Source organism: Pogoniulus pusillus, chromosome 13 (genome assembly GCF_015220805.1).
Source record: "Pogoniulus pusillus isolate bPogPus1 chromosome 13, bPogPus1.pri, whole genome shotgun sequence".
NCBI classification, from domain to species: Eukaryota; Metazoa; Chordata; class Aves; order Piciformes; family Lybiidae; genus Pogoniulus; species Pogoniulus pusillus.
The window spans coordinates 29995454-30020792 of NC_087276.1; the positions used below are offsets into that span (position 1 = coordinate 29995454).

Here is a 25339-nt window from a genome sequence, read left to right on the forward strand (position 1 = left end):
GAGGAGGCTCAGGGGTGACCTTATTGCTGTCTGCAACTACCTGAGGGGTGGTTGTGGCCAGGAGGAGGTTGCTCTCTTCTCTCAGGTGGCCAGCACCAGAACAAGAGGACACAGCCTCAGGCTGTGCCAGGGGAAATTTAGGCTGGAGGTGAGGAGAAAGTTCTTCCCTGAGAGAGTCATTGGACACTGGAATGGGCTGCCCGGGGAGGTGGTGGAGTCGCCGTCCCTAGAGCTGCTCAAGGCAGGATTGGACGTGGCACTTGGTGCCATGGTCTGGCCTTGAGCTCTGTGGTAAAGGGTTGGACTTGAGCTATGAGGTCTCTTCCCACCTTGGTGATACTGTGACACTGTGACTCTGATCAGCACTCAGAGAACAATGGTAAGAACCTGTTACAGAGATATCACAGAACTACTGATGATCTAAGTTACAGCTCTTTCACTCTGGGGAGGTAACTTTAGGTGTGAGGTCAAAAATGGGAAGAATAAAACATCAGAGAGTCATCTAAAAGGCAGTGAGACTCCATCAAAGTGAAATGTTCATGTCTCAGGATTTAAACCCACTTTTAGTGGTAACCTGACAATCTGAAAGGAGTTTCTTCTCTTTACTTTTAAACACTTCCCCAGTTCCTCTCCCTGCCAAGATGGATGGCATCTGGAAAATTAGTAATCATCTTTAAGAAAGTAAAAATGAGCAGACAGATGTTTTTGCAATCTCTAATGTAGAGCTTGAAAATAAAATGGTTGTTGGAGGCTGGTTGTAAGTAGAGTTACATGATCCTTGCACATTTCACCCAGTGCACGTGTTCTGGATCTCTGCTGCCTCCAATCTCACAGCAAAAGTGACTCCAAAATTTGCTGGAGTCTGAAAGCAGCTCAACAGACTGGAGCCATAAATCATTTCACATTCCTGCTTTATCCTTAACGTTTCAGGGAACAAAAGGAATCAGCTTGTGAAAGCCTCTTAGAAAACAAAGCACATTTTTAAAGACTGCATCCTTATGTGATTCACATACAAAAGTTCAAGCTGATGGCAACAGTCCACAGGCATTAAGGGAAATAACAGCAATCAATGCTATTTTTAAAGGGAAGAGTGGGGGCGAGGGGTTAACATATGTGGAATTAGCTCTGGGCAAAATGAGAAGCCATTGCATCTAAAATCAAATGCATTCTCTGAAACAGATACCAGAGACCGAATTCCCATGCAGACTCCTGCAGTCCAAGAGTTTCAGCAGAATTTGGCCTTCCTCTTAACTTAGCTTCATTAGGTCATACCATGCCATCAGTTTTTATGCTGGATGCCCTACTTCCTTCACATCAGTTGTTGGCACTATGTAGGCAATTTTGCCAGTTGGAGGGGGAGAGAAGGGCAGTGAGCGCACAGGGGAGAGGAAGGTTCCCCCCCCCCCATGTAAAATAAAAGCAGTTTCTTAGAAGAGTTTGAGGGGGTAAAGTGATATTTGTATCCCTTCTAGCAGATGTCACCCGTGGCAACAAGAGGCAGTATTAAATATCTATGCATCAAATTCTTCTTGAAATTGTTGAGCGTCAGCTGGTCAGCCACCCATTCAGAAAACTGGGAAGGCTGAGATCTGCCCCAGCCACTCTTAACCACAAAAATTAGCTGGCTCTGAAACTTTTTCAGGGAGGCCAGAAAGGCAGGATTTGTCACAAATAAAAAAGCACCTTGCAGGATATTTTTTTCTTACATTTTAGCATCCCCTCCACACACAGTGTCTCTTGCCATAATCCTCGGTTGCTTTTTCATTGCCTGTTACTGGTGTTGGATGCACTGAGGTCTCAGAGCTGCCCCATTTGCCACTTTCTATGCCTCACACTATGATCTGTTAGGGGTTGGCTTCAGTGCTTGGCTAAGTTTGTCTTCCCTCTGAGGGGAAAATGTGTTGAAAAAAGAAAGTGCCTTGATAGTCTCTCTAAAATTAAGGCAGTCCCTGCACTGTCACCTCTTACTGTGCCACCGCCTCAAGCTGTGATGCCAATTGTGCTGTCATCCCTTGAAATCCCTGGCCATGATGTTATCTTGTGCTGAAATCCTTATGACTTGTCTTTCACTGTTTGGCTGCCTCTGTCCCTAAGCCAGATCCAAGCTGGCAGGCTCCTCACCCAGTTAAGCTGCATTGTTCATGAAAGAAAATTGGGATGATCAAATTGTTTCTACACTGAAATAAAAATCAACTAAAAAGTAACTAGCAGAAAGGACCACTTGGAGACAGTGCTGGCCAAAAAATGTTAACAAATAATCACTTATCTAAAGGATCAGGAGATCACTGACAAGTGCAAAGACACTTCCCATGTTGTTCTGTGCACTGATGCTGCTGTCAAAATGTTTCTCTCTATTCTGAAAGCAAAGATCTTTCATGTAGGGCTCAGGGGCTTTTGTCTCCGAGACAGCTGGATAGATCACAACCTCTTTGCTTCACACATACAGGACTAAAGAGGATGTCAGAACCCTGCAGAACTGCATGATTTTCTCTGGAAACATACCAGACAAAATACCCTCCCCCAGCCAACTGTTCCCATCGGCTGACATAAGATTATTTTACCTTCTGTGGCAACAAACCCAGCGGCTGGGGTTGTTTTTTCAAAACAGAACAGACATCCTGGGAGGTTCTTTTCCCTAAATGTTTGCTCCACAAGCACTTTTTGGACAGGACAGGGAGTTTTTTGGTTGTTGTTTCATGCTCTAATGAATAAACTATCTCCCATGTAGCGTCTGCAGATAAGATAACAAGTTATCACATTTAAACATCCATTAAAGGCACCTCTTCAGAAGCTAGCAGTGCTTCCTTACACCTGACTGCTCGGATCACACATAGCAGCCAGTGAGGGTTTTCCCCTGCCTTACATCATCTGGAGAAGTTGGCATTTTCTGCTTAAATCAGAAGAAATTTGACTCTGTCCTTTTCCCCCCATCTGAACACTTATCTTGTTTCGTTTGCAAATATCATATGTATTCTCTTGAGATAAAAATAGTGCCAGATGATTAGTTAGGCAGGTTCACTTGACACCATTCCCCCTTCGTGACGCTGAAATCTGAAATCTGTATATGGTATACAACTTAAAGTATATATATGAAAGCTCAGCTCTGCTGCAGACACACAGCAAGTACGTTCCTCCCAGCCAGATTGCCTCCACGGCCAGTCAAGAAGACCACAAAGGTAAGCTGATTAGATCCTCTGCTTTCAGACAAACAAGAAACACAAAAGCAAAAGGCTCCATAAATGGAAAGTGCCTATGCAATTAGAATATCTATTCTCATAGCAACTTCCAATAGGTTGTATCTTTACAAGCTAACGCAGAACAGAATCAGCATTTGGGTCACAGGATGGAGTAAGAAGGCAATGATTCCCCTTGTAAAAAAATGCTGTCATGTTTTGGTTTTCCTTTAACACTTCCCCATTCTCAATCCTGTCAGCAGTGAGAATTAGGTGCATGGCAGAGCTCTAAATTATCTTGCCTAGTGCTAAGAGGGGAAGTATTTTGTGCAAGAAGCCACTGGGATGAAATAATTGCTAGCAAAACACAAGTACCTTCCTGCCTTAGCTGCAGAAATACCTTATGCCATCAGCATGGTTTTGTCCCATTGTCTCCTTACAACTTGTGAGATATTCTGAAAGAGACTAAAAAGATTGACAATTTCTTGCACTCCAACAGCACAGTGGCAGCCACTTCGTATCACAAGCAAAGTTTAAACCTGTGTGTAGAGCTCAAAGCAGTGCACAGGCTGTAAACGGTTAGCAGCACTGATTTCCTTCTCATGAATGCTGATTTCCCTGCTTGCAGAGGAAGAATGATGCTGTGGGAAGATCTGTTAGGGATTCATGAAAAGATATTTCTGTTCTCTTGTGTTCAAGGAAAACTTTTCAGTGCCTTAGCTCCCCTTCCTTCATTAACATCCAGTTAATTTACAGGAATATTGTTTTAAGTTATAACCAGTCTGCCCTGGTGTGTGAGGTCTGCCACACTGCAAATGCATCCATGCTATGGCCACGCTAAGAAACTGTCTAGAAACTCAGGCCTTGCAGCATTTTCTTAAGCTGTATATACATTACACTGGCAAACTCCTGCAGCTCTTTGTGACTGAATGGCACCTGGAGTATATTATGTCAAATGCTGCTGTGCAGGAAGAAAACCTCCACCCTACCGGGAATTAAAATTCAGCCTCATCATCTCTGTTTTAAGCAGCTCAATATACTGAATTGCCAACATCTAGAAAAGAGCCTGCTTTATTATAACCTGCATGGGATCTAAACCAAACCAAACCAAAAAACCCACAACATGCATAAAAAAGTTTTCTATAAAGCTATCAGGAAGTGCAGTCTTGTAATGATGCAGCAGCCCAGCAAATTTATAGTGTAGTTAACATTTATGATGCTATGATTATTCAAGACTTACTCTCCAACTCCAGATTTCCTTGGAAAGAGCAGAATTCTTACTTATTCTACACAATTACTTTAATTATTTTAAAAGTGACAGTATTAGAAGTTTTTAACTTCAATGAGATCAATTTCAAATGCAGTCCTGGGGGACCTGATCTTTTCTGTGCACTGGAAACACATGCCAGTTTTCACTGAGCAATAATCCACCTCCAGGGAAACCCACACAGGAGTCATGAAGTTCTGTGCTGCCAGACACCTTTGATTCTCTCTCCCAGTGCAGTACAAGCATCACATCTTCCTGAAGCTGCACACTCCCCACATGCAGAACTCCTCCCTCATTACCCAGCTTTAAGTGGAAGCACCTGCCGCAGACATCTGTTACAGGCTGCGCCGCTTACAGTTAGATGAATAATGTCTCCCCTGTCGTATAATGTCACAGCAGTGACTTCCAATAGAGCCAGGGAAGAGGGAGAGAAGTCGTTTTAATGACTAAGTAGCTCACATTTCATTTATTTTACAGTTCAACAATGGCCATCACTGACATCCTTTCTGCTAAAGATATCGAATCTGCTCTCTCCAGCTGCCAGGGTAAGGAATGGTCTCTCTGCAGCCAGAAGATGCATATAATTTTTATGTCTTAAGATGACATGCCTATCATTTTCCTTTTAGATTCCTTCCCCCTGACATCTCTTTCTACTACATTACAGTATAGCCCCTTGAATTCAGAAAGCCTCACAAGTGCTTACTTGGTGGGTAACGTTCCCCAAACGACAGGGCAGCAATTAGAGAGGCCAGCAATTAGAGAGGCCCAAGTTTCAGTTAGGGCTGGCTTAACTCTTGACCATTTTTAAACCTATTAAAGACTTCCATGTCTTGTCCCTTCAAAATGGCACAAAAAAAAGAGCTTCAGCTTGCATGGTCTGTGCCACTTGTGAAGCAATTAGAGTCTCAGTTGTCTTAGGAGTTCCTCAGCAAGACCCAGCCAATTTTCCAAATGTTTAAATTGTCAGTTTGACTGTTTTCTACCAAGTTCTACAGCAAAGTAAGAAATAAGCAAAAATGAAGTAAGAATTACAGGAGTTGGTCTTTAAGCCACCCTCTAAATAACTTTTAATTGCATGCAACACAGTGCATAAATCCTGATTTAGCAGGATGTGTATTGTAGCAGAAAACTTCAAACTGGCTGGCAGGACAAATGACCACAGAGAAAGTGATTAAAAAGGGAAAACATCCACTGGATCTTCTGGGTTTGCTACACCAGGGAAGGAGAGAAAGAAGAGCAGGCTGCTGCTTAAGAAAAGGCATACATAATTCCAAGGAATATATAAAGTAGTAGCAGCTTCAGGGGAGAATATTTAACCAAGTTCTGTTTCTTCCAGCTGATGATTCCTTCAACTACAAGTCCTTCTTCTCCACGGTTGGTTTATCCAACAAAACTCCTGATCAGATAAAAACAATCTTTGGAATTCTTGATCAGGACAAGAGTGGTTTCATTGAAGAAGAAGAGCTTCAGTAAGTACTGTTCAGCTGTTGGATTCCTTTACACAATTTAAACCTTTGAACTTGCTTAGTGTGCTGGAAGAAACCTGCTGTTACTGTACCAATAAAATACAGTTCCTTATCTTTCCTTGAACCTGTGTGGATCCCTGCAGCTAACAGGACCAGGCATTACTTTATGGGGTTTTGGCATGGGTTAAAGAAAATCTGAAGTATCAATATGGGAATGTAACTGCAGAGGGGGAAACTGAAGCAGAGTACCCTGCCCTGTTCTATTTCAGGCTGTTTCTGAAGAATTTCTCCTCAAATGCCAGAGTTCTCACCTCTGCAGAGACCAAGGCTTTCCTGGCTGCGGGAGACACTGATGGCGATGGCAAAATCGGAGTGGAAGGTAAGAACCTCTGGAAACATCATAACAGCTGTGTTTACAAATGCAAGCATTTAGGGCTAGATATAAACTGTGGCATGAAGAATACATCCAAGCACTTTGGCCTGGTACCTTCTGCCACAGCCTTTGTCCTAATGAGTGCTCCTTTTATTTTCATAGCTTTATTCCTAGGTGATCTTTGTTGCAGCAACTACATATTCATCCCCACTGCAGATCCTGTTCTCCTAATCCATAGTAACAGCTCTGGGTTTGGGTTTGTTGTCATGTGTCTGATTCCTAGACTCCATGAGCCAGAACTTAGGAATATCCTGAGCCCCTGTTCACCTGAATTTGCATTTTGGTGGTGGATGCTCTGTGCTTCTGACCACTCAACACTTTCATTTCCACCTACATAAACTTATTTCTTCAACTACCACTACCAAACATTGGCCAATACAACAGAGTAGTTAATTCAGTGAGATTTTGTGCAAGAGAATTATCTGCTAAGTGCAAATTTCACTGAGGAGAACTCAAATCTGGGAGGGTTCTTTTAGAATTTCCAGTAAACAGGACATTATGCATCATATATTAGAGAGACAGTCACTGAAAACAAGGCTGTCTCAGCTGAACTAGGACAGGTGGCAATAACTCTAAGCAGCACACGTGCTAATCTTAGCCAGAGTTTGGGAGGAGAGAGAGATCCACTGGTGGAGGAATTTGCTTTAGCAGCAGCTTTGGCAGCTTCTGTTTATGAGCCCCAAAGAGGGCGTTATGTTATGCAGATCTTAGCCCTTAACTGCTGAATCTCCCGTTCTAAAATTCCATCACAGCTGATATTTCTGTCTTTCCAATCACAGACCCAAAAAATGCCTCAGATGGAAAGCTACAGACTCAACCTAGATTCACTCTCTGCTTCCTTGGCTACTAGCAGAGTCTGTAATGGGTTAAAGGCAGTTTAACTTTTCTCTTAGGATTCCCCACAGATACAGATTTACAGACACACTCCTCCTCTCTGCACTCACTCTTTTTAAGGAGCGAAAAATGTGTTACGCCCCCAGAATCTCAGTTTAGCAGGAGCTTGTGCAGTGTTAGAATAACTTTGGGAGCCCTCCAGGGCTAAGAGTTTCAGTAATTTTTATCTTTACTAAAGATACTAAGAAAAAAAAAAAAAAAAACATTTTCCTCTAGTTTTATTCCCTGCCTTTCTCATTTTCTTCCTTGACAGAATTCCAGTCTCTAGTGAAGGCATAAACAGCACTAGACCAAAGGCAGCCTTGGACTGACTCTTCCAATTACCTCGTCCAACAAGCACTTGGCACTCAGCATGTGTTTGTACACTTTTGTATTGTTCCAGGCACTAACAATTCCCCAGACATCAAGTTCACACAGCAGATTGCAATGTACAGACGCTTTGGTCACTTGGTATTGTTACATTTCCATTGTAAAGAAGGCACTTTGTGATTTTCAACCACTCATACTGTTGAAATTGTGTCTGGAAGAGGGGAGAAAAAACAGATCTAGCAAACCAAACAACAAAACAACTTGGGGGGGAGGGGGGGAAGCTCCTTTTTACTTTTTTTCTTAGGTGTCCACCCTCATCCTTGACCACGCTGACACAATTCTGATGATCATAAACAATGATGTCTTTTAAGGTTTAATTGTACTGATTTCATTGGATTTTATTTCTGCTTAATTGTCTGATGCTTGAAGAAAAGTAATGCTAGCAAAATAGCTAAAAACTAATCTACATTACATCCCAACCCTGAGAATATGAGAGAAAAACTACCAGAGGATGCGACACACAGCTCAGAGCCCGGGCTAGAGTCGTGGGCAGCTTCACGCAATGCAGTACCAGGCTACAGCATGTATCATCAGAAAGTGTTTATGGCCTAAAATGTAACTCTCCTTTAGGAAGATTTATCTTTCATGAAATCTAAGGCAGCTGTGAGATAAAGGAGAAGGGTCTAATCCCAACCCTGACACTGTCACAAGTCCCAGCCCGCTGACAGTATGGCCACAGGCCCGGAGGGTTTGCTGCGCATCACCAACACGCTGCCTTTCGTCTCTCGCTGCGTACAAACCAGTAGTGCTTGGCCACCTTTGTCACTTTCTGTGCTTCCTGCCGATCAAACAACAGCCACTCTGGCTACTCAGCTACCTTGAGACTCTCTTACTCTGCCTACTAACGGCCATGAATAAATTCTCTCGTTTATTATATAAACAATCCTCTGTGTTAGCCATACTAGGAGCAATTTTCCTTCAGTCTGAGAGTGAGTACAGCTGAATCATAGAATCACAGAAGTCAGGGGCTGGAGGGGACCTCTAAAGCTCACCCAGTCCAACTCCCCTGCCAGAGCAGGATCACTTATACCAGACCATACAGGAATGCATCCAGGTGGGTTTTGAATATTTCCAGAGAGGGAGACTCCATAACCTCCCTGGGCAGCCTGTTCCAGTGCTCTGTCACCCTCACAGGGAAAATATTCCTCCACGTTTAAATGAAACTTCCTATGCCTCAGCTTCCAACCATTGCCCCTTGTCCTGTCATTGTGCATCACCCAGCAGAGCCTAGCTCCAGGCTCCTGGCACTCACCCTTTACATGTTTATGTAGTCTTTCCTTTGGTAAGTGTCTTGCAGGATTTAGAGCTAGGTACAGCATTGGCTTCATCAATGGACAAAGTCAACAGTGTTCATGGTCACATGCAGAGCTCATCAGACTGAGTAGATGTTGTGCATTTCTGCCTGAATGGGCTGGAACTTTCCCCACCAACATTTAGTTGTCCCCTTTCCCATCTACCATGCCATGGTTCCAGCTCACAAGCAGAGTGTCATTTTCAAACTCTCTGCTGAGACTGGATGATAATTGTAATTGTAACATCATTTGGCAGCTGTTTGGAAGAAAAGCAGAAGCAAAGCCTTCTGGAACTTTTATGTAATGCTCAACGTTGGCAATTCCATGAATTGCAAGATGATTATGTGAGGCAAGTGCAGCTCACTCACAGCCAGGCATGCAAGAGAGCTGTTCAGCAGATTTCAGGCAGCTAATGCAAAAGAGGAGTCCTAGCAATTAGAGTCACTGAACCTTGGCAGTGTTATAATGCATAGAAACCCTAACTCTACCCCCCCCACCTTTGATGTTAAATCTGGACTTAAATGATAGCTGCTGGTAAGTGTGCCACTGAAATATTTTGCATAATGATGGGACTCCATTGGTTCCTTTTACCTTATTCTTCTATCTGCTGAAGAACCCCAGAGGGCAACCATATAGAGGTGCAATACACACATTAACTCTTCACTCTGCTCATCACTGAAATGTCATGGCACTAGCTGACAAGCAGATGGCACACACAATACCATGCCAGCCCCGACACCACATTCCTTGCACATCTGAAAGTCTCATGTGGAATGCAGGAAATGCAAAGCTGCATAGTGGCCTGTCTTGTATTTCAGAGATGCTAAACAACTACACAGCACTGTTCACAACTGCACTTCTGTTGCCATGGGGAGGGGGAGTTAAGCACTTCTGAGCACCAAGCAGTTCTCCTGTAGCTTGCACCTTTATGTAAACCCTCAGAGAATTTGGTTTATGAGACAATGTGTTCTTCTTGGACAGTAACTCATTGCAAGAAGATGGCTTAATTATTATTAAAACCATCCAGCCATTTAATTAGAAGCAATCACAATAACACTCCCAAACACTCCCAGTTTCAGGGAAAGTCCATAGACTGCTCAGGAAAAAATGATGCCTTGTCCCTATTGTGGCTTCTGCCAGCACTAGAATCCACATATGTAGAGCTAACCAAACTAGAAGAGGACATTTTCTACCTAAAGGAAACAAATTCCAGAAATGAAATGTTTCTTAGAATGTTCTTTTCAATGAATTTAAGTTCAGCCAGTGGCAGCCTTCAACTTTGCTAGAGAATAGCACAGAGTGTTCTTTGAACTTAACAATGTCATTGCACTACAGAAAACCTTTGATTGCAGGATGCCTATGTGGATGCCATCTGAATTAGTAGAGATATGTTGCAATTAAGGTACAGAATCACAGAGTAATTGATGCTGGAAAGATCTCTGAAGGTCTGTAGTCCAAATGCTTCTTCAGAAGACCAGCTTAAGGCACATTGATCTAAGCTGAGTTTGAGTATCTTCAAAGATGAAGGCTCTGTAATCTCTCTGGGCAATGTAGTGAGGACTAAATCTCCTGCATCAAGCATTTATGTATGAAGTACACAAATAAAACACTGCTGAGTAAACAATTGAAAACAAAAAATTCTGCTAGAAATTGTTTATGCTGCACCAGATCAGAAAGGATCTAACATGAGCCAGCAGTGTGCTCATGCAGCCCAGAAAGTAAATTGTATCCTAGGCTGCATCAAGAGGAGTGTGGCCAGCAGGTCAAGGGAGGTGACTCTTCCCCTTTACTCTGCTCTGGTGACACCCCACCTGAAATACTCCATCCAGTTCTGGTGTCCCCATCATAGGAAGGACACAGAACAAGTCCAGAGGAGGGCCACAAAGATGATCCAAGGGCTGGAATACCCTCACTATGAGGACAGACTGAGGGAGCTGGGGCTGTTCATCCTAGAAAAGAGAAGACTCCAGAGGGACCTTAGACCTGTCTTCCAATATCTGTAGGGATCCTACAGGAATGCTGGAGAAGCATTTTTCATAAGGCTGTCTAGTAATAAGACCAGGGGGAATGGTTTTAAGCTGAGGGAGAGCAAGGTTAGACTGGATCTTAGGAAGAAGTTCTTCAGTATGAGGAGGGTGAGATTTTGGACTGAGTTGCCTCGGGAGGTTGTGGATGCCCCCTCCCTGGGGGTGTTCAAGATCAGGTTGGATGAGGCCTTAAGCAGCTAAGTCTAGTTGAGAGATGTACCTTCCATTGGTGGGGAAGTTGCAGAAGATGGTCTCTAAGGTCCCTGTGGACCTGAGCCATTCTGTGGCAGAATTCTGTATTGTCACACTTAGAACCTGTTCTCAGGTTTAGAGTAAGACCATCAAGTTCAGCATAATACCCAAAATGTTACTGCTTCAGAATTTCCAGGCCATGTTGTTTGTGTGTCACCTTTCCTTAAGACAATTGAAGAGCAACCCAAAATGTGTGTTGCAGATCTGAGTTCTACTGAGCCCAAAGACAAACCTCAGTCCTCTCACTAACCTGGAGGAGCAGCTGAATCTGTAATCCACCCAGTACTTTTGTGAAATAAAGGCATACTACAATGATTTCTTTGAGTGGGAACTCATCACAAACAACATTGATAGTCCTACACAAGCCCTTACAAGAAGGGATATAAAGGTCCAGGGTATTGAAGGCAGTACCCCAAACCCACCCTACTGCTTTCATCTCTGAATCCATTATCTCTCTTCAACTGCCATTTGGGTTGTCCTGATAAAGCAGCAGAATCATTCACAAGATAAAATCTCCTGATATTTAGTGGAAGCTGGCTGCCTCATAACTCCAGGTTCCTTTGCAAATCCCAACCTAAAGCCATTTGCAAACTTCAGATTCAGTTTCAGCACTCCAACTGTTTGAAATCTCACAGCCGTCTTCTAGCAAGCGAGAGAGCACAGAAAGGGCAAGGGGATGTCAGAACAGTCATTGCACACACAGACTGGTAAAGTTTCTTCCCGGAGTTAGCAGCCAGCCCATGTGGAAAATCTTTGATGCAGCATCATCAGAGGTGCTTGGATCTCTTCACACAAACAGTGTGGGCAGAGGGGGCCAAGGCTGGATTCATTTCCTGGAATGGGTTACTGAAATAGATCCATCTTGATTAAATCCCAGAGTAGACATGTACCTAACACTTTCATGCTTGATTGTTCACATTTAAAAACATGTTAATAAGCAGATGCTGTGGAATGTGAACTAATTTAAAGTGTTCACATTCTATGAAATCATTTCCATATTAGTTTTGTTTGCAAGCACAGCAAGATACTGTGACACCAGCCTATAGATCACACCATCTGGCAGCTGGGGTATGGGTGATCCTTGATTTTTTGTTTACTTACCAGCATATCCCACCCTCATAGGAATAGCAGAGGGTTTGTACATCAAGCTCCAGAAAAGAAAGTCAGATCACAACCCCAGTTACAATATGACAAGGAGGTACCCCCTAGACAATGCCTTCCCATGCAGGTATAAAGATATCCTAGACCCTAAGCTCAAAGGGGAATCTGTGTCAGGGCAGAACAGTCAACTGCTAGACTCAAAGGGAATCACATCAGTCTCATCACAACTCGGTATGAATAAACTGGCACCTCCCAGATAACTAACAGTCTGCTCTAACTCCCAGGCTTCTAGAACAAACTATCTTACATTCACAGTGACCTCCCTGCAGCGAGTACAGCTGCCCTGACAGAAACACTGAAGCCTGCACAGGTTCCTGACACAGGGCTGAGGCTTGCTAGAGGCTCATAAAGGTCAGCCTGGTTCCTCTTGGACTTTAACTGGTGCCTCTGAGCCCAGGCTCTTACCCTGGCTTGGGTGGGTCTGTGGGCTCTGCCCTCCAACTAACTAGAACTGACCCCTCTGCACCCTTGACTTAGGGTACAAAAGGAGTCCTGCTACACAGACATGCTGAGTTTGTACCCATTCAGCAAGTGGCCTGGCAGCCAGATCCTCTACCCTTAGACTGGGATGCCATGTAAGAATACTTCCATGGGTTGGCTGAGTCCTCACCCCCACTATGGTGAGGGTTTATTTCAGGTACCCCTGAGTGTGAGGTTTCCCCTTTGTGAGTACATACACCCTTTGGTTCAACTTAGTGGGAAGGATATTCCATCAAGCTCAAGGTTAAACCTGAACTGCAGTATAGCCCCAACTGCCATCTAAACCTGCAATTTAGTTGTGTCAGCAGGAGTGCTGAGTAGTCTCAATCTCAACAAATCCCCACTTTTGGGTGGCAGCTGCTGTCTGTTTTGTGGGTGCCTCCGGGACACCTCCTAAGAGACTGTAACATTTAGCCAGCATAACAATAAACACAGCAAAAGCTGATGGGTTTGAGACAGACAAACCAAGCTGTTCTTCCAAATCATTACTAAGGGAAAGCCCTCAGGAATTAGGTCTGACTTTCCAGTTTAGTGTGTGCTTATTCCAGGGATGTGACAGACTAGACAATGTTTCCCATAAATATCTGTTCCTTCCTCTTTCTTTTCCTTAGCACCTGTTAACCTGTTCTCATTCTCATTTCCTTGGTTTTGCTCTCGTCCCAAGTAGTCCTGGAGAGATTCCACGAGTGGACTTGACTAACTTTGGTGCCATCTACAGGCAAGCTCTCCTTTGCCTCAAAATACACAAAACACTATCGAGAAATGCTTGTCACCAAAATGTGGTCATCTCACCAGGATTGCTTCTGGAATGTTCAGCAAGTCCAACACAGTTATCAGAGCCCTTTTGCCACTGGGCCATACTCTCCATCATTTCCTAGCAATCTGAAACAAAGGCTAGATTGCCAAGAGGAAAGAGCAGATCCTTTAGTTCATATATCCACTAGAGTTCAGGATAAAATGCCTTCAAAAGTAACTGGCTGAGCTGATGTTTACACCATTGCCCAACTGCATTCATTCTTGAGGCCGTTAAATATAGAATCATAGAATTGTCAGGGCTAGAAGGGACCTCAAGGATCATTCAGTTCCAACTTCCCTGCCACAGGCAGGGATACCTCACACTGGATCAGGTTGCCCAGAGCCACATCCAGCCTGGCCTTAACGACCTCCAGGGATGAGGCTTCCACCACCTCCCTGGGCAACCTGTTCCAGTGTCTCACCAGTCTCATAGTGAAAAACTTGTTCCTAATGTGTAGTCTGAATCTACCCACCTCTAGTTTTGCTCCATTCCCCCTAGTCCTATTTCTACCTGACACCCTAAAAAGTCCCTCACCAGCTCTCCTGCAGGCCCCCTTCAGACATTGGAAGGCCTCAATAAGGTCTCCTCCAAGCCCTTTTCTTCTCCAGCCTGAACAGATCTTCAACAGATTTCACAAGATAGCCAAGTGGAGGAATGCAGCTTGAGCTTAGCTACAGAAGTTTGTTTTAAGTACAGAAATAAAGAAGCAAATATCACAGATTTCACTGCTCAGTTTCACTCCTTACTACAATGAACTAATGCACACTCCTCTGTGCTGCTGAACTACTGGCAGCCTGCACTCTATAAGGGAAGGCATTTATCATGACAATTTAAAATGGGCACCATGCAAGTAACACAGCTCAAATGCCTTCAGTGTTAGCCTGTTAGGGTCGAAAATATACATATGTCAATAACTGGGCAGCCAAGGTTTATCAAAAATACTTTGAGCTGATTTAGAATTAAAAGTTTCATCTGTGAGATTCTACTTGTAGGTCAGACATCTCTACTACAACTACAGCTGTATTAGCATTACTTGAAGACTAGTAGGGTGGTTGCAGGATTAATATTTCAGGGGTAATTCCTATCAGGATCAGGCCCTTAAAAAGTCAGAGTCTACCATGAAAATGTCCATTTGTTGCTATCATGAAACACTCAAAGCAAAGATGTTCTTTTTTTCATGCACTGATCAAAAATCATTCATTAGACTAAAAACTGAGAGGAAGTCGAGAGGATTTCTTTCATGTGGCACTAAACCTCATATATTGTCTAAGCTACCATGCATATTCCCTTGGGATATAAATATCCATCTGATTAGCTAGCAGGTCTTGTCAGCCACAGTAACTTATCCCCTGGGGTATCTGAGCCATCACGTGGCTCCAGGACTTCTGTAAAAGGTTGAGAGGACTTAACCAAGGTCTATATAAGTTATTATCTCTGTCATGTGAAAAAGAATTCAGTCAAGAGGACTCTGCAGATCTTTCACCTTAGATTTGTTGGCTTGGGGAGAACTAAGCGGCAAGGTGAGTCCAATCTTTCCTCTGGAGCTTTTGAAGACGTCACAATAATCAACACAAACACTGCATGGAGATAAGCAAAGAACCCAAATGCATTGCAGGTCTATAACTACGTTTGGCTTTGTCCTCAGCTTGTGCACCTGAAGACTTCACCAGGCATAACTGCAAGCCAGATGCACTACAAGCGTCTGAACCGAAGGGCAGAACAGTTAGCTCCTGCGGGGCAGCTACCTTGCTTTGCCCTGGTACCAAGATTGCAACTGCCCTGCTTATCAAACCTGGCTGTCCCCACAGGGCAGCAGCAAAGGCTGATAGAGCAAGACCAATACGAACTCCCCAAATGCTCTTTTTCATTTCACAGTATCTTTGACATGGCTCTTTCTGGCATCCTGACGGAAGCTGAAATTGCTGCTGGCCTACAGAGCTGTCAAGGTAACATTTATGTTTTAAATTCAGCTTTTCACTTTATCTATCAAATTATCTTGTCCTCACTCCCCCAACATTGCAATTCCAACTGAAACAAAAAAGGCTGAAAGAAGGAACCAGACAGCACAATGTTGATTTCCTCTCCAGGGTACCTGATAAGATATGTTTGTTATGTTTGGTTTACAATTACAGCTTTAATTGCTTTATCAAGAAAAGAAAAAGGATGCAAGGTAAAGGAACAACTGCAGGATTTAATCTTTGCCAGCCAAGCTACAAAGACCCATTATCACCTGTGCATTCTAGCAAACTTAAGCATTTCAGAAGCTGAAATCCTGGGTCTTATCCTCAAATTCCATGAATTTGTTTCAGTGAAGTATCTATTTACAAATATCTGCTCTTGCATGATGAGGACCACTGTCAATATTTATCTTCCTAGATCTGAGAGATCATCTCAAATAAATTCAGGGAAAGCCAAGATTGGTGGTTAGGGTTTGCATTAACTCTCACTGTACTTCAGAACAGTTTGCTGCTTTTTGACCAAATAGTATTTTTTTTTTGGGGGGGGGGGGATCCAAATCTTGAACTACTTTTGTTCATCCCTTTCTGCTTCTTTCAGCTGCTGAATCATTCGATTACAAAACCTTTTTCATCAAAGTGGGTCTCAACTCCAAGTCCAAAGACCAACTCGCTAAAGTCTTTGAAATTCTTGACCAGGACAAGAGTGGCTTTATTGAGGAAGAGGAACTGAAGTAAGTAAATAAAACAACGAGCTACCAACAGGCTGGTGTTTTATTGTCCAAGCAGGCAGCCTAAGCTCAGAACTCCTGCCTTTCCAGCTGTCTGTATGAGACACAGTTGTGTGTGTGTGTGTGTGCACATGTGCGTGCAGGTGCTGTGCCTGCGCCTGTGCTGAAGGAGCTGCCAGACAGAGAATGAAGGGAAGCCTGGATCACAAGAGAACACTCTGATAGCACTTGTTTCATCTAGGGATAACTGTCAGACTGTGAAGACAAAAATAGGAGTTCTGCTAGTTTGCTTTTTGTTATGGCACAATTTTTACCAGACTGAATTCAAAGGGCTGCTGTTCTCTCATCTTTCCTTCTGTCACACCAGTTTTATCTTCCAGGTCATATTCATCTGACTTTGAAGTTAAAAAGTAAGGTTAGAAAAACTGTTGCCACTCTCAAGTCTAGATGTTGGGACAAAAGAAAGATGATAAAAGAGGAGAGAAGATGAATCCTGCCACTCTGGAGTCAGTTTTAATTTTGCCTTTTTAAATCCAATTAAACCAAACCATCATCAGGGAATTTTTTAATGTTGTGATGCAACATCCTCTTGCTTTCTAGCCCCTATTCTGACACAAAGAGCTTTTGAAATAGTCTCAAGAACTGAATCAAGCTTGGAATTTTGCAGCTATTACCAATAAGAGACTCTGAATGCTTTCAATATTGTCTCACTCCTTTGTCCTCTTGCCTTTCACAGACACTTCCTGCAGAATTTCTCAGCCAGTGCCAGAGTTCTGACTGACACTGAGACCAAGGCGTTCCTGGCAGCAGGTGACAGTGATGGAGATGGTAAAATTGGAGTGGAAGGTAAGACTGCTTTTATTAAACAGAGGAACAGCTGCCTTTGAGACTCTAGGCAGGTGCCCTGCATCATACATTGCATGCTACAGATCTGCATCTGAGGTGCTCAGGTCTGCTGCGTATTGCAGAGAGGAGCTAACAAAGGAGACAGATTATATTCTGCCCTCAGCTACAGGTGGCAAGTCCCTTTCTTCATTCAGAGACACTTTTTTCAGGACTGGAATCTAAATTGATAGATTTACAAAATCTAAGTATATAATTTCACTGCTTTTTATATTTGAACTATGGTACAATGTGGCAAATGCAACAATTCCTCTAAGTATTTATTATAATGAATATAAAATGTGCTACATTTAAGGAATGATAATCAGAGGGAGTATCATTAGCTTCCCATTTTAACTCTAAAGGGTTTTTTTTTTCACTGTGCACTTACAAAATGTGGTCCTATTTTATTATTCTTCTATTTCTTTTTCAGAGTTTCAAGCTCTGGTCAAATCTTAACAAGCAGTCAAGATAAAGATGAAGATATCTGTGCCACAAACAGCCTAGTATTTACTTACTCATTTGGTAGCCTGGAAGGTCATGAACAACTGCTGTCAAATGATTTGCTATTGCTGGAAAACATCTGAAGTAGTGCAGCACTACTTAACCCATGTTCCCTAATGTTTCAAGCAGAAGGTCTTTATACCACTGGGAGACTGAATTGGAACCTGCTCTGCTCATCTGAATCTTGGGCATTAAAGACACGAGTAAAAATATTAAGGGGAAACAAAAAGCATCTCTGTGGGCCATTTATTTTTGATACTTGCATGAACAGCTAGCACCTGAGGTCAAGAACTAGAATTAGTAACATGTGCAGGTGTAAAACCTGTTTACGGTATTTAATGTATCGGTTTGATACAACTGGTTGTGTTTCAGACTCAAATGAAATGGCAGGACCTAGCACTAAGATCAAGCGCAGCTCAGACGAATCTGGGTTACCCTCCAAGGGCTCTCGCAGCTTCCTGCCCACCTGATGGCACTAGTGCTCCACTCAGACGAAGTTAAAACTGCTCCTGCTGCTGCAACTAATTCAAGCCAGAACACTTCCACTAACCCATCTGGCCCCTTCTGTTGATGACTCCGTTTTGCCGGATTTAATAATCTCTGAACACAAAGCGCTGACAGTTTGTTTTCTAAGGAGGGGACCCTATGCCTCCGGACTTGGGAGCAGCATGGAGGTCTCAGAAAAGGTCTGTGGTGCTTGTTTGCAGCAGAGGAATAAACACATTTTGTTAGGCTCACCTCACACACTGGGTGCCCTTTAGTGCAGTCCATATGGCACTACATATCCAGCACACCAGCTGTATTGGGCAAGTCGCATACCATGGCACAGAAGTAGAAAGGAGCAAGACATGGGCCTACCTGCACAGGGGTAGGAGTCAGGAGCCCAGATTCCCCCTCTCCATCAGTGTGAGACTTGAAGATCTGCACACAGAGGGCCAGAACAAAGATTTGGTACCCTGTAATCATAAAACACAATTCATGCTAAAACAAGTTCTTGCAAGATAGAATCATAGAATCACAGAATCAACCAGGCTGGAAGAGACCTCCAAGATCATCCAGGCCAGCCTAGCACCCAGCCCTAGCCAGTCAACCAGACCATGGCACTAAATGCCCCAGCCAGGCTTTTCTTGAACACCTCCAGAGACTGCGACTCCACCACCTCCCTGGGCAGCCCATTCCAATGCCAATCACTCTCTCTATGAAGAACTTCCTTCTTAGATCCAGCCTAGACCTCCCCTGGCACAACTTGAGGCTGTGTCCCCTTGTTCTGTTGCTGGTAGCCTCTCAAGAGCATCAATTGTCAGCACAGCTGTTGGCTGTTTTGCACGGAGTCTAACTAGAGAAGGTTTGTTTTCACAACCCTCACGAACACACTGAAGCTAAGGGAACTCTATTTAAATGCAGCTGATATTGTGTCTTACATCACCACGGGCTATCGGTCACACAACGATCCTCAAGTACCCTACCAATAGTAATGGATGAGAGAGAAAGGCACAGACAGCTCAGATAGCTTTTGGCTTAGCAGGCAGCTCCTTTATTTAACCACACTTACTTCCACACCGGTTAGCCTGCTAGGTCTACAAATCTAAGACCATTTCACCACTTACCATTCCATTAAGAACAGTAAAACATTCATGACAAGGTAAGTCTGGTGTCAGCTTCAGGGATCACTCCAGAAAGTTAAGAAGAGCCTGTGTCTAGAGATGCTTTCAGACCTTTCCTTCTTTCAGTACTGCCACTAAGCATACTGGTGCAGAAAATGCTGGTTTCTGTTTATAACACTCTCCTTTTCCTCTCTGTCTCTCACTCACACAGGTACTGTGAAAAGTCTATAACTGCTTATTATGTACTATAAGAAAGCTCTTCAAACTGTGCCTGTAAGGCCACAGCTGGAAAGACTGCCACACGATCATAATCATAGGCTCCCACACAGCTCCCTTCGAGTGAAAAATAACTCTTCTGGAATCACAGATCTAGAGGTGATGGCATTATTCTGCAAATGTTTCCATCCAACCCCCTCCAGCAGAGTCCTTAATTTTGTGGCTGCCTTTTGTTAACAGAATTTTTCACATGCTTTCTGTATGTTTTAAGCACTTCTCTGAATCTAGACACCTGCTCCTCCTCCACTTAGAAGGCCACTTCAGTTTAAATGAGTGACTTCTGAGATTTACTGATAAGGTTAAGTCTAATTCTAGGGTATTTTTACTTGATGCTTCACCAGGGTTTATACATCCTCCTACTGCTGAAATGAATGGCAGAAGTCCCACTGACATCAATGAGACAGGCAGTGAATACAGAAGCAGTTGGAACCACTTCAGTGCTATTTGCCTTATTTCACCATGGCTTCTTACACAGCGAAGCGCAGCCATGTGCCAAGAGCCTCTGGTAACAGCATAGCATCACTGTACATATCCTTCACATCTCACAAAGGCAGCATCCATCTCACAGCCTCCTCTTGGGGCACAGTTATTCCTCAAACACATAGAAAACCTGAATGATTTCAAGATCACTCCATCTGACACTGAGACCCAACAGACACAGCTTAAAAACTCATGCTACTGAGTCACAGAAGCACTTTCAGGTGCATTTAAAGACAAACACACAGATACCAACTGCTAGCAGAAATCTTCCAGGACTGCTTTTTAAGGGGAAAACAATATCCTGATTAGACCAATCTCAGCAGATTACTTACACTTCTTATCAGTTATGTTAGCCTATTCTGCTACAATTCTCAAATAGAAATCAATCTCATTAACAGAGGATGGTAACTTAAATGGAGGAAAGTATCCAAGATGTTTCTCCTAATGTGAGAGACATTCCTGTCTTCCTTTAGCTCCAGACCCACAGTGCTGCAGGATGTATCTTGAACTTCTGACTCTACAGCCTAGATGTCTGCTCAGTGCTCTGGGTAGCATCCTCTACTTTTTGCATGGAAAGAAAGCTTTGTGACTGAGGCTTTCAAGGCCTGGATTTCATCCTTCATTGCAATAATGCACAATGCCAAAAATGTCAAATGGTAAACCATGTTCTTAAACTTCTCTGTTAAGTATGGTAAAAGACTATGGTCCCAGCAGCCATGCAGATTGGATTCTGTAATTATTTTAGATGATTGAAGAATGTGCCTTAAGAAGCAACTTGGAGTGGCAGGATATGTTGTAAAGACCCTTTTCAACCATATAGCTATATTCACACTGAGATTCTCTGCCATCACCATTGAGATAACATTAATGATCAATCACATAGTTAGTAAGTATATATTTGTACAGTTGGACTAGATGACCTTCAGAGGTCCCTTCTAACCCAAACCATTCTGTGATTCTATATTTCAGTTACTTCCAAACTGATTGTAAAGACAGAATCTGTCATCCAGGATCATGATACAATTTTTCTGGCCCTGATGCAACCAAGGGCTGAACGAGGGAGCTGAGTGGCGTTCAGAACAGCTGCTACAGCATCTCTTTACACTACTGTAGTTGGTCTCAGGTTAACACCTCTCCTCTGATCTCACCTGAGACAACTGCTGATGTTTCTTTTGCATCTGCTTAAAGTTATGTCTGTAGCTGATTGCCACTGCTAATTAACTCTGTACTTTAGAATGAACAGAACACAAAGAATACAAGACTAGTCCACAACCTGCCAATGATTTAGCAAAACATTCCTTTCCTTATTTGAGATGTGAACAGTACTTATTTGAAAACAGTCGCTTCATATGGGTAGATTCCTAGAAAGAAACAATTATCAATGTGAGTGTTCTGCATTTCTCAGAATTACACCTTCAAGTTTAATTCTGGAAGTCTGAAACCAAACCAAACCAACCAACCAAAGTATTTAATATCCCTGTATATACTGTTCATAAAGGCATCTTGGAGGAAAACCTGAGAAGTTGTACAAGTACATACATCTTTAGATGAACAATCCAATAACAATACCAGGTGTCCCTAGTAGAGAGATGAAACAAATAAATAACCCCCACCCCCAAATAAACAAACCAGCAAAAAAGACTTTTATTGGCATTTCATAGGAATAGGCACTAAACATTTCTGGAAGCTGTGCAATACTCCAATTCTGTACCAGATTTTACACTGCTGTCCACTGCTCATCATCTAGCAGCAGTTGTTTCTGTTGAATTATTAGGTGTTTTCTTTGTAGCATTACATTTCTTGTGTAATATCCTTTAGCAGATTTATTTTATAGTTCTCAATTTTTGAACCCCCTGAAGTGACTACCATCACCCAAGCTAATGCAGACCCTAGAGGTAATGAAAACAGGCAGATAATTTAGCTGTAAGACATACTATTGAATTAAAACATCCCTTTATATAATATACACATCCCTGATTATTTCATTCTAACTGTAGTGGAGAGAAGCCTGTACTTCAGTGTCATTAATAAATAAATAAACCCCAGTAACCCTAGATTCTCACCTGTATCAATGTACAGTGACATCAACTAGATTCTGAAATTCAGCTCTTTTAGGCTTTTGTCAACCATCTTGCAGCCAAGATTAGCATCAATTTTGTTGTCAGTGTTGAATTTCAAACATTATGAGATCCCTTTGTAAGCAATAACAGTGAACTTACTGCAGCTATTAGCTGAATTTTATTGGAGATCAGATTTTAATACTGTACTAGTTCTGTCTCTTTTACTACTGTTGAACATGTTTAAAACAGTTCAGCCCCCTGTGCACCATGGCAGAGTGCAGGAGGTAACCAGATGCCACTCTCTGAGCATTGGTTGCTAGTATTTCAACATCATCTCTGAATCAGTTGCAGGTGCATTTTGAGCTTGATTATTATATGCTTAGCTTTTTCTCAATATTCTCCTCTACTTCAGTTTTCTCATTCTCATTAGTTATAATAATTAGTGTTGTCTGACAAGCCAGAAATCTACGTTCTTCACAGAGAGAGTGATTTCCCATTGGAATGGGCTGCCCAGAGAGGTGGTGGAGGCACTGTCCCTGGAGGTGTTCAAGACTGGATGAGGCACTTAGTGCCATGGTCTAGTTGACTGGATAGGGCTGGGTGCTAGGTTGGACTGGATGATCTTGGAGGTCTCTTCCAACCTGGTTGATTTTATGATTCTAAACAAAGCAAGCAGCTCAATGATTGGTGTGCAGGCACAAGCAGAAATAAAAGAAGCCTGCTATGAAGTAACATCTATATGATCATCAGAGAGGTCCCAAAAAAACTAGAAACATTTTGGCAGCAAAAATGGCAAGAGAAATCTGTAAAACCACCTTCTGTTAAAACTCCTATCAACTAGAGATGATCATAGAGGAGAAAATTGACAACAGAGAGCAAGAAGGCGCCTACGAGGATGAGCATTATCTCAAAATGATTGTGCAGCAAGCACAGCATGATGCTCACTCCCACAGCCACTCTCTGGTAGATCAAAATACCACACAAACCTCAGACAGAAACCCACATGTACATGTAGTACTGAACTAAGAAGAAAAAGAAATTGAAAGAAGACCAAAAGACCTGAGATCAGATCTTCATTTCTACAAATCAGCATTGTTCAAGCTGGCTTAGTCAGACCATACTCATTTACCCCAGGCCGTAGTTCTTAGGCTTAGGAGAAAATGCTTTTTCCAGATGACTATGAACAGTGTTCCTACTGAAATGGACAGAAGAGAGCAATCTTCCACTACTAGACATCTGATATCTGGGATTAAAGACAAGTCTGACTATTTGTGACTTATATCACTTTCTTTTGCACACAAAAGAGAGAGCAAAAAAGGCTGAAGTGTCATTAAACGATGCCTGCATTTTTGTGTTACCTATGCATTGCTTTCTCTACCCCAATGCAGACAAAGCTGCTATGGAACAACTGCTATGCTCGATACTTTTCTCACTGTCATTAAACCAATGAGGAGTAAACCCACTGTAGTCCATTAACTCACACCAAGGCTTAGATACATGACTACTCCACTCCACAGCATCATTTGTAGTGTTTGCTGCTGTAAAAAATGCTGCTTGTTCAGCATGCCATGCTATTTCCATCCTTAAAAACTAAACCAAGTTGCATGTTGTACAGATGCATGCTGATTTCCACAGATGTCTGCACTTCTACTTTTTTTAACAAGCCTTATTATGCCTCTGACATGGTACAAGTATGAACTGGTTTTCCTTCTCTGGTTTGTCACAAAGCCTCTTTACACTGTGTAAGTAACTTGGAGAGCTGTTACTAAAAATCAGCATTCTAACCAGTGGTAAAAACAGAGCTCACATTTCCTTCAGATCCCCTTTCTACTTCCCCTTCCTTATTCACTCTGACAAGATATGAAAAAAGACCAAATTTTAGCTACACATTTTCCTTCCCTTTTCATAGAATGTCATTTCTGTGCAAGAACAGCTTTGGTTGTTTTAAAGGCATGTAAGATGTGTTAGGAGATTACTTTTACTTTTAATACCATAATAGGCTGTTCTACAATGAACTCTAACTAAAATACATGTATACTTTACTGGTCTTCATCCTACAATTTCATCCACATAGCTCCCCTTAATGGATGGGAAAAAATGTCTGAGTAGGAAAACTTTGTTATCTGTTGTTCCAGATATCCTTCTCACACCCCACCCCCAAATCAATGCTCTTGAAACACACAATAAAGTCCCACATTTTATAGCTACAATTTTTACTTCTCATGAAGAAAGCAGACTGTGAGCATGTGTTGTAAATCTGCCTCCATGCTAACAAACTCTGATTCCTACCATTTCAAGCCTATTATTGACTCCATGTCATTTAGAATTTTCAAAGCAGATTATTAAGTAGGCTTCTTTGCTGCCAGTGAAGGCAGTGGTTTCTGTTTTACTCCCAATAAGCAACGGCACAGGAATGTAGAAAATGGTCAGCATATATGAAATGAAGCTTACTGTAGAAAGATCACCCCAAATTACAGCAAGTTTGTCCCTATCTGAGTGACAAGTTGTCTTTGTCAGAATGACACATTGTCACCTCTGATCTTTCATCTCCATCTTCCGTTATACATTCCAAAGGATCAACAGACTTAGGGAAACCAAACTAGATTCTTTTCATCAGGACTTGCCTGCTGGAGTCATCTTCCAGTGAGCAACTTAAAGGATGCAACTGAAAACCTTTAACATACTTGAGATTGAAAGGTTGCATTTTGATGGCAGAGTTGTATTTAACTTAAGCACAAGTGGATTTATTAAAAAACCCTGTTCTTCTTGTCTACATTATCCCAGGATATAAATAGAAAGAAAAGTTTAATTAGTTAAGGAAGAAATTTGAGCTAGGTCTCAAATCAAGCATCTGATACATGAAACAGTAACCTAAGTAGTGGTTATTGTCACCTTTTGAATCCTTTATAAGCCGCAGTGGCAAGCCAGAGCCAACATTACTATTTTGCCTGGTATCTCTTCAGCTATTTTTCCTTTACCTAGCTCAGAAAACTATAAAGGTGAGCAGCTGACTTGAGATTAATTAAAAGAATTTCCAGTGCAGAGCTGCACCAGTAGTAAGTACAATGACCATTGTTCTAAGGTTTTCATTTTAATTGCTGGACTTACAGGTGGATGGACCTTCTATAGATAAGTATCAGTTTTCTTTTTATTCTTCAGAACTGTTGGGGGAGAAAGCAGAAGCAAACCTTCTTGACTTTCTTTTTGCCACTGCATCTGCTGTTATTTGTGTTGTCA

General features: G+C 42.4%; 2 protein-coding genes across 2 annotated transcripts; both read left to right on the forward strand.

Moving 5' to 3' along the window:
* The first annotated feature begins 3128 nt into the window (after window positions 1-3128).
* LOC135180372 (parvalbumin, thymic) lies at window positions 3129-7800 on the forward strand. Its single transcript, XM_064152725.1, has 5 exons — window positions 3129-3176; window positions 4918-4985; window positions 5777-5909; window positions 6176-6285; window positions 7487-7800. Exons 2-5 carry the CDS (start codon window positions 4925-4927, stop codon window positions 7510-7512), a joined length of 330 nt encoding a protein of 109 aa, XP_064008795.1. The 5' UTR covers window positions 3129-3176; window positions 4918-4924; the 3' UTR covers window positions 7513-7800.
* Window positions 7801-15483: 7683 nt separating this feature from the next.
* LOC135180371 (parvalbumin beta-like) lies at window positions 15484-17826 on the forward strand. The gene is made up of 4 exons (XM_064152724.1): window positions 15484-15556; window positions 16167-16299; window positions 17033-17142; window positions 17612-17826. The coding sequence occupies exons 1-4, from the start codon at window positions 15496-15498 to the stop codon at window positions 17635-17637; spliced, it is 330 nt and encodes a 109-aa protein (XP_064008794.1). The 5' UTR covers window positions 15484-15495; the 3' UTR covers window positions 17638-17826.
* Window positions 17827-25339: the final 7513 nt, after the last annotated feature.

Bases quoted from the DNA above. Each gene is read 5' to 3' on its own strand.
- LOC135180372 (XM_064152725.1), top strand. From the start codon at position 4,925: ATGGCCATCACTGACATCCTTTCTGCTAAAGATATCGAATCTGCTCTC. The intron at 5,910-6,175 runs GTAAGTACTGTT...GTTCTATTTCAG, and splicing joins ATTGAAGAAGAAGAGCTTCA to GCTGTTTCTGAAGAATTTCT. The intron at 6,286-7,486 runs GTAAGAACCTCT...CTTCCTTGACAG, and splicing joins TGGCAAAATCGGAGTGGAAG to AATTCCAGTCTCTAGTGAAG.
- LOC135180371 (XM_064152724.1), top strand. From the start codon at position 15,496: ATGGCTCTTTCTGGCATCCTGACGGAAGCTGAAATTGCTGCTGGCCTA. The intron at 15,557-16,166 runs GTAACATTTATG...TGCTTCTTTCAG, and splicing joins TGGCCTACAGAGCTGTCAAG to CTGCTGAATCATTCGATTAC. The intron at 17,143-17,611 runs GTAAGACTGCTT...TTTCTTTTTCAG, and splicing joins TGGTAAAATTGGAGTGGAAG to AGTTTCAAGCTCTGGTCAAA.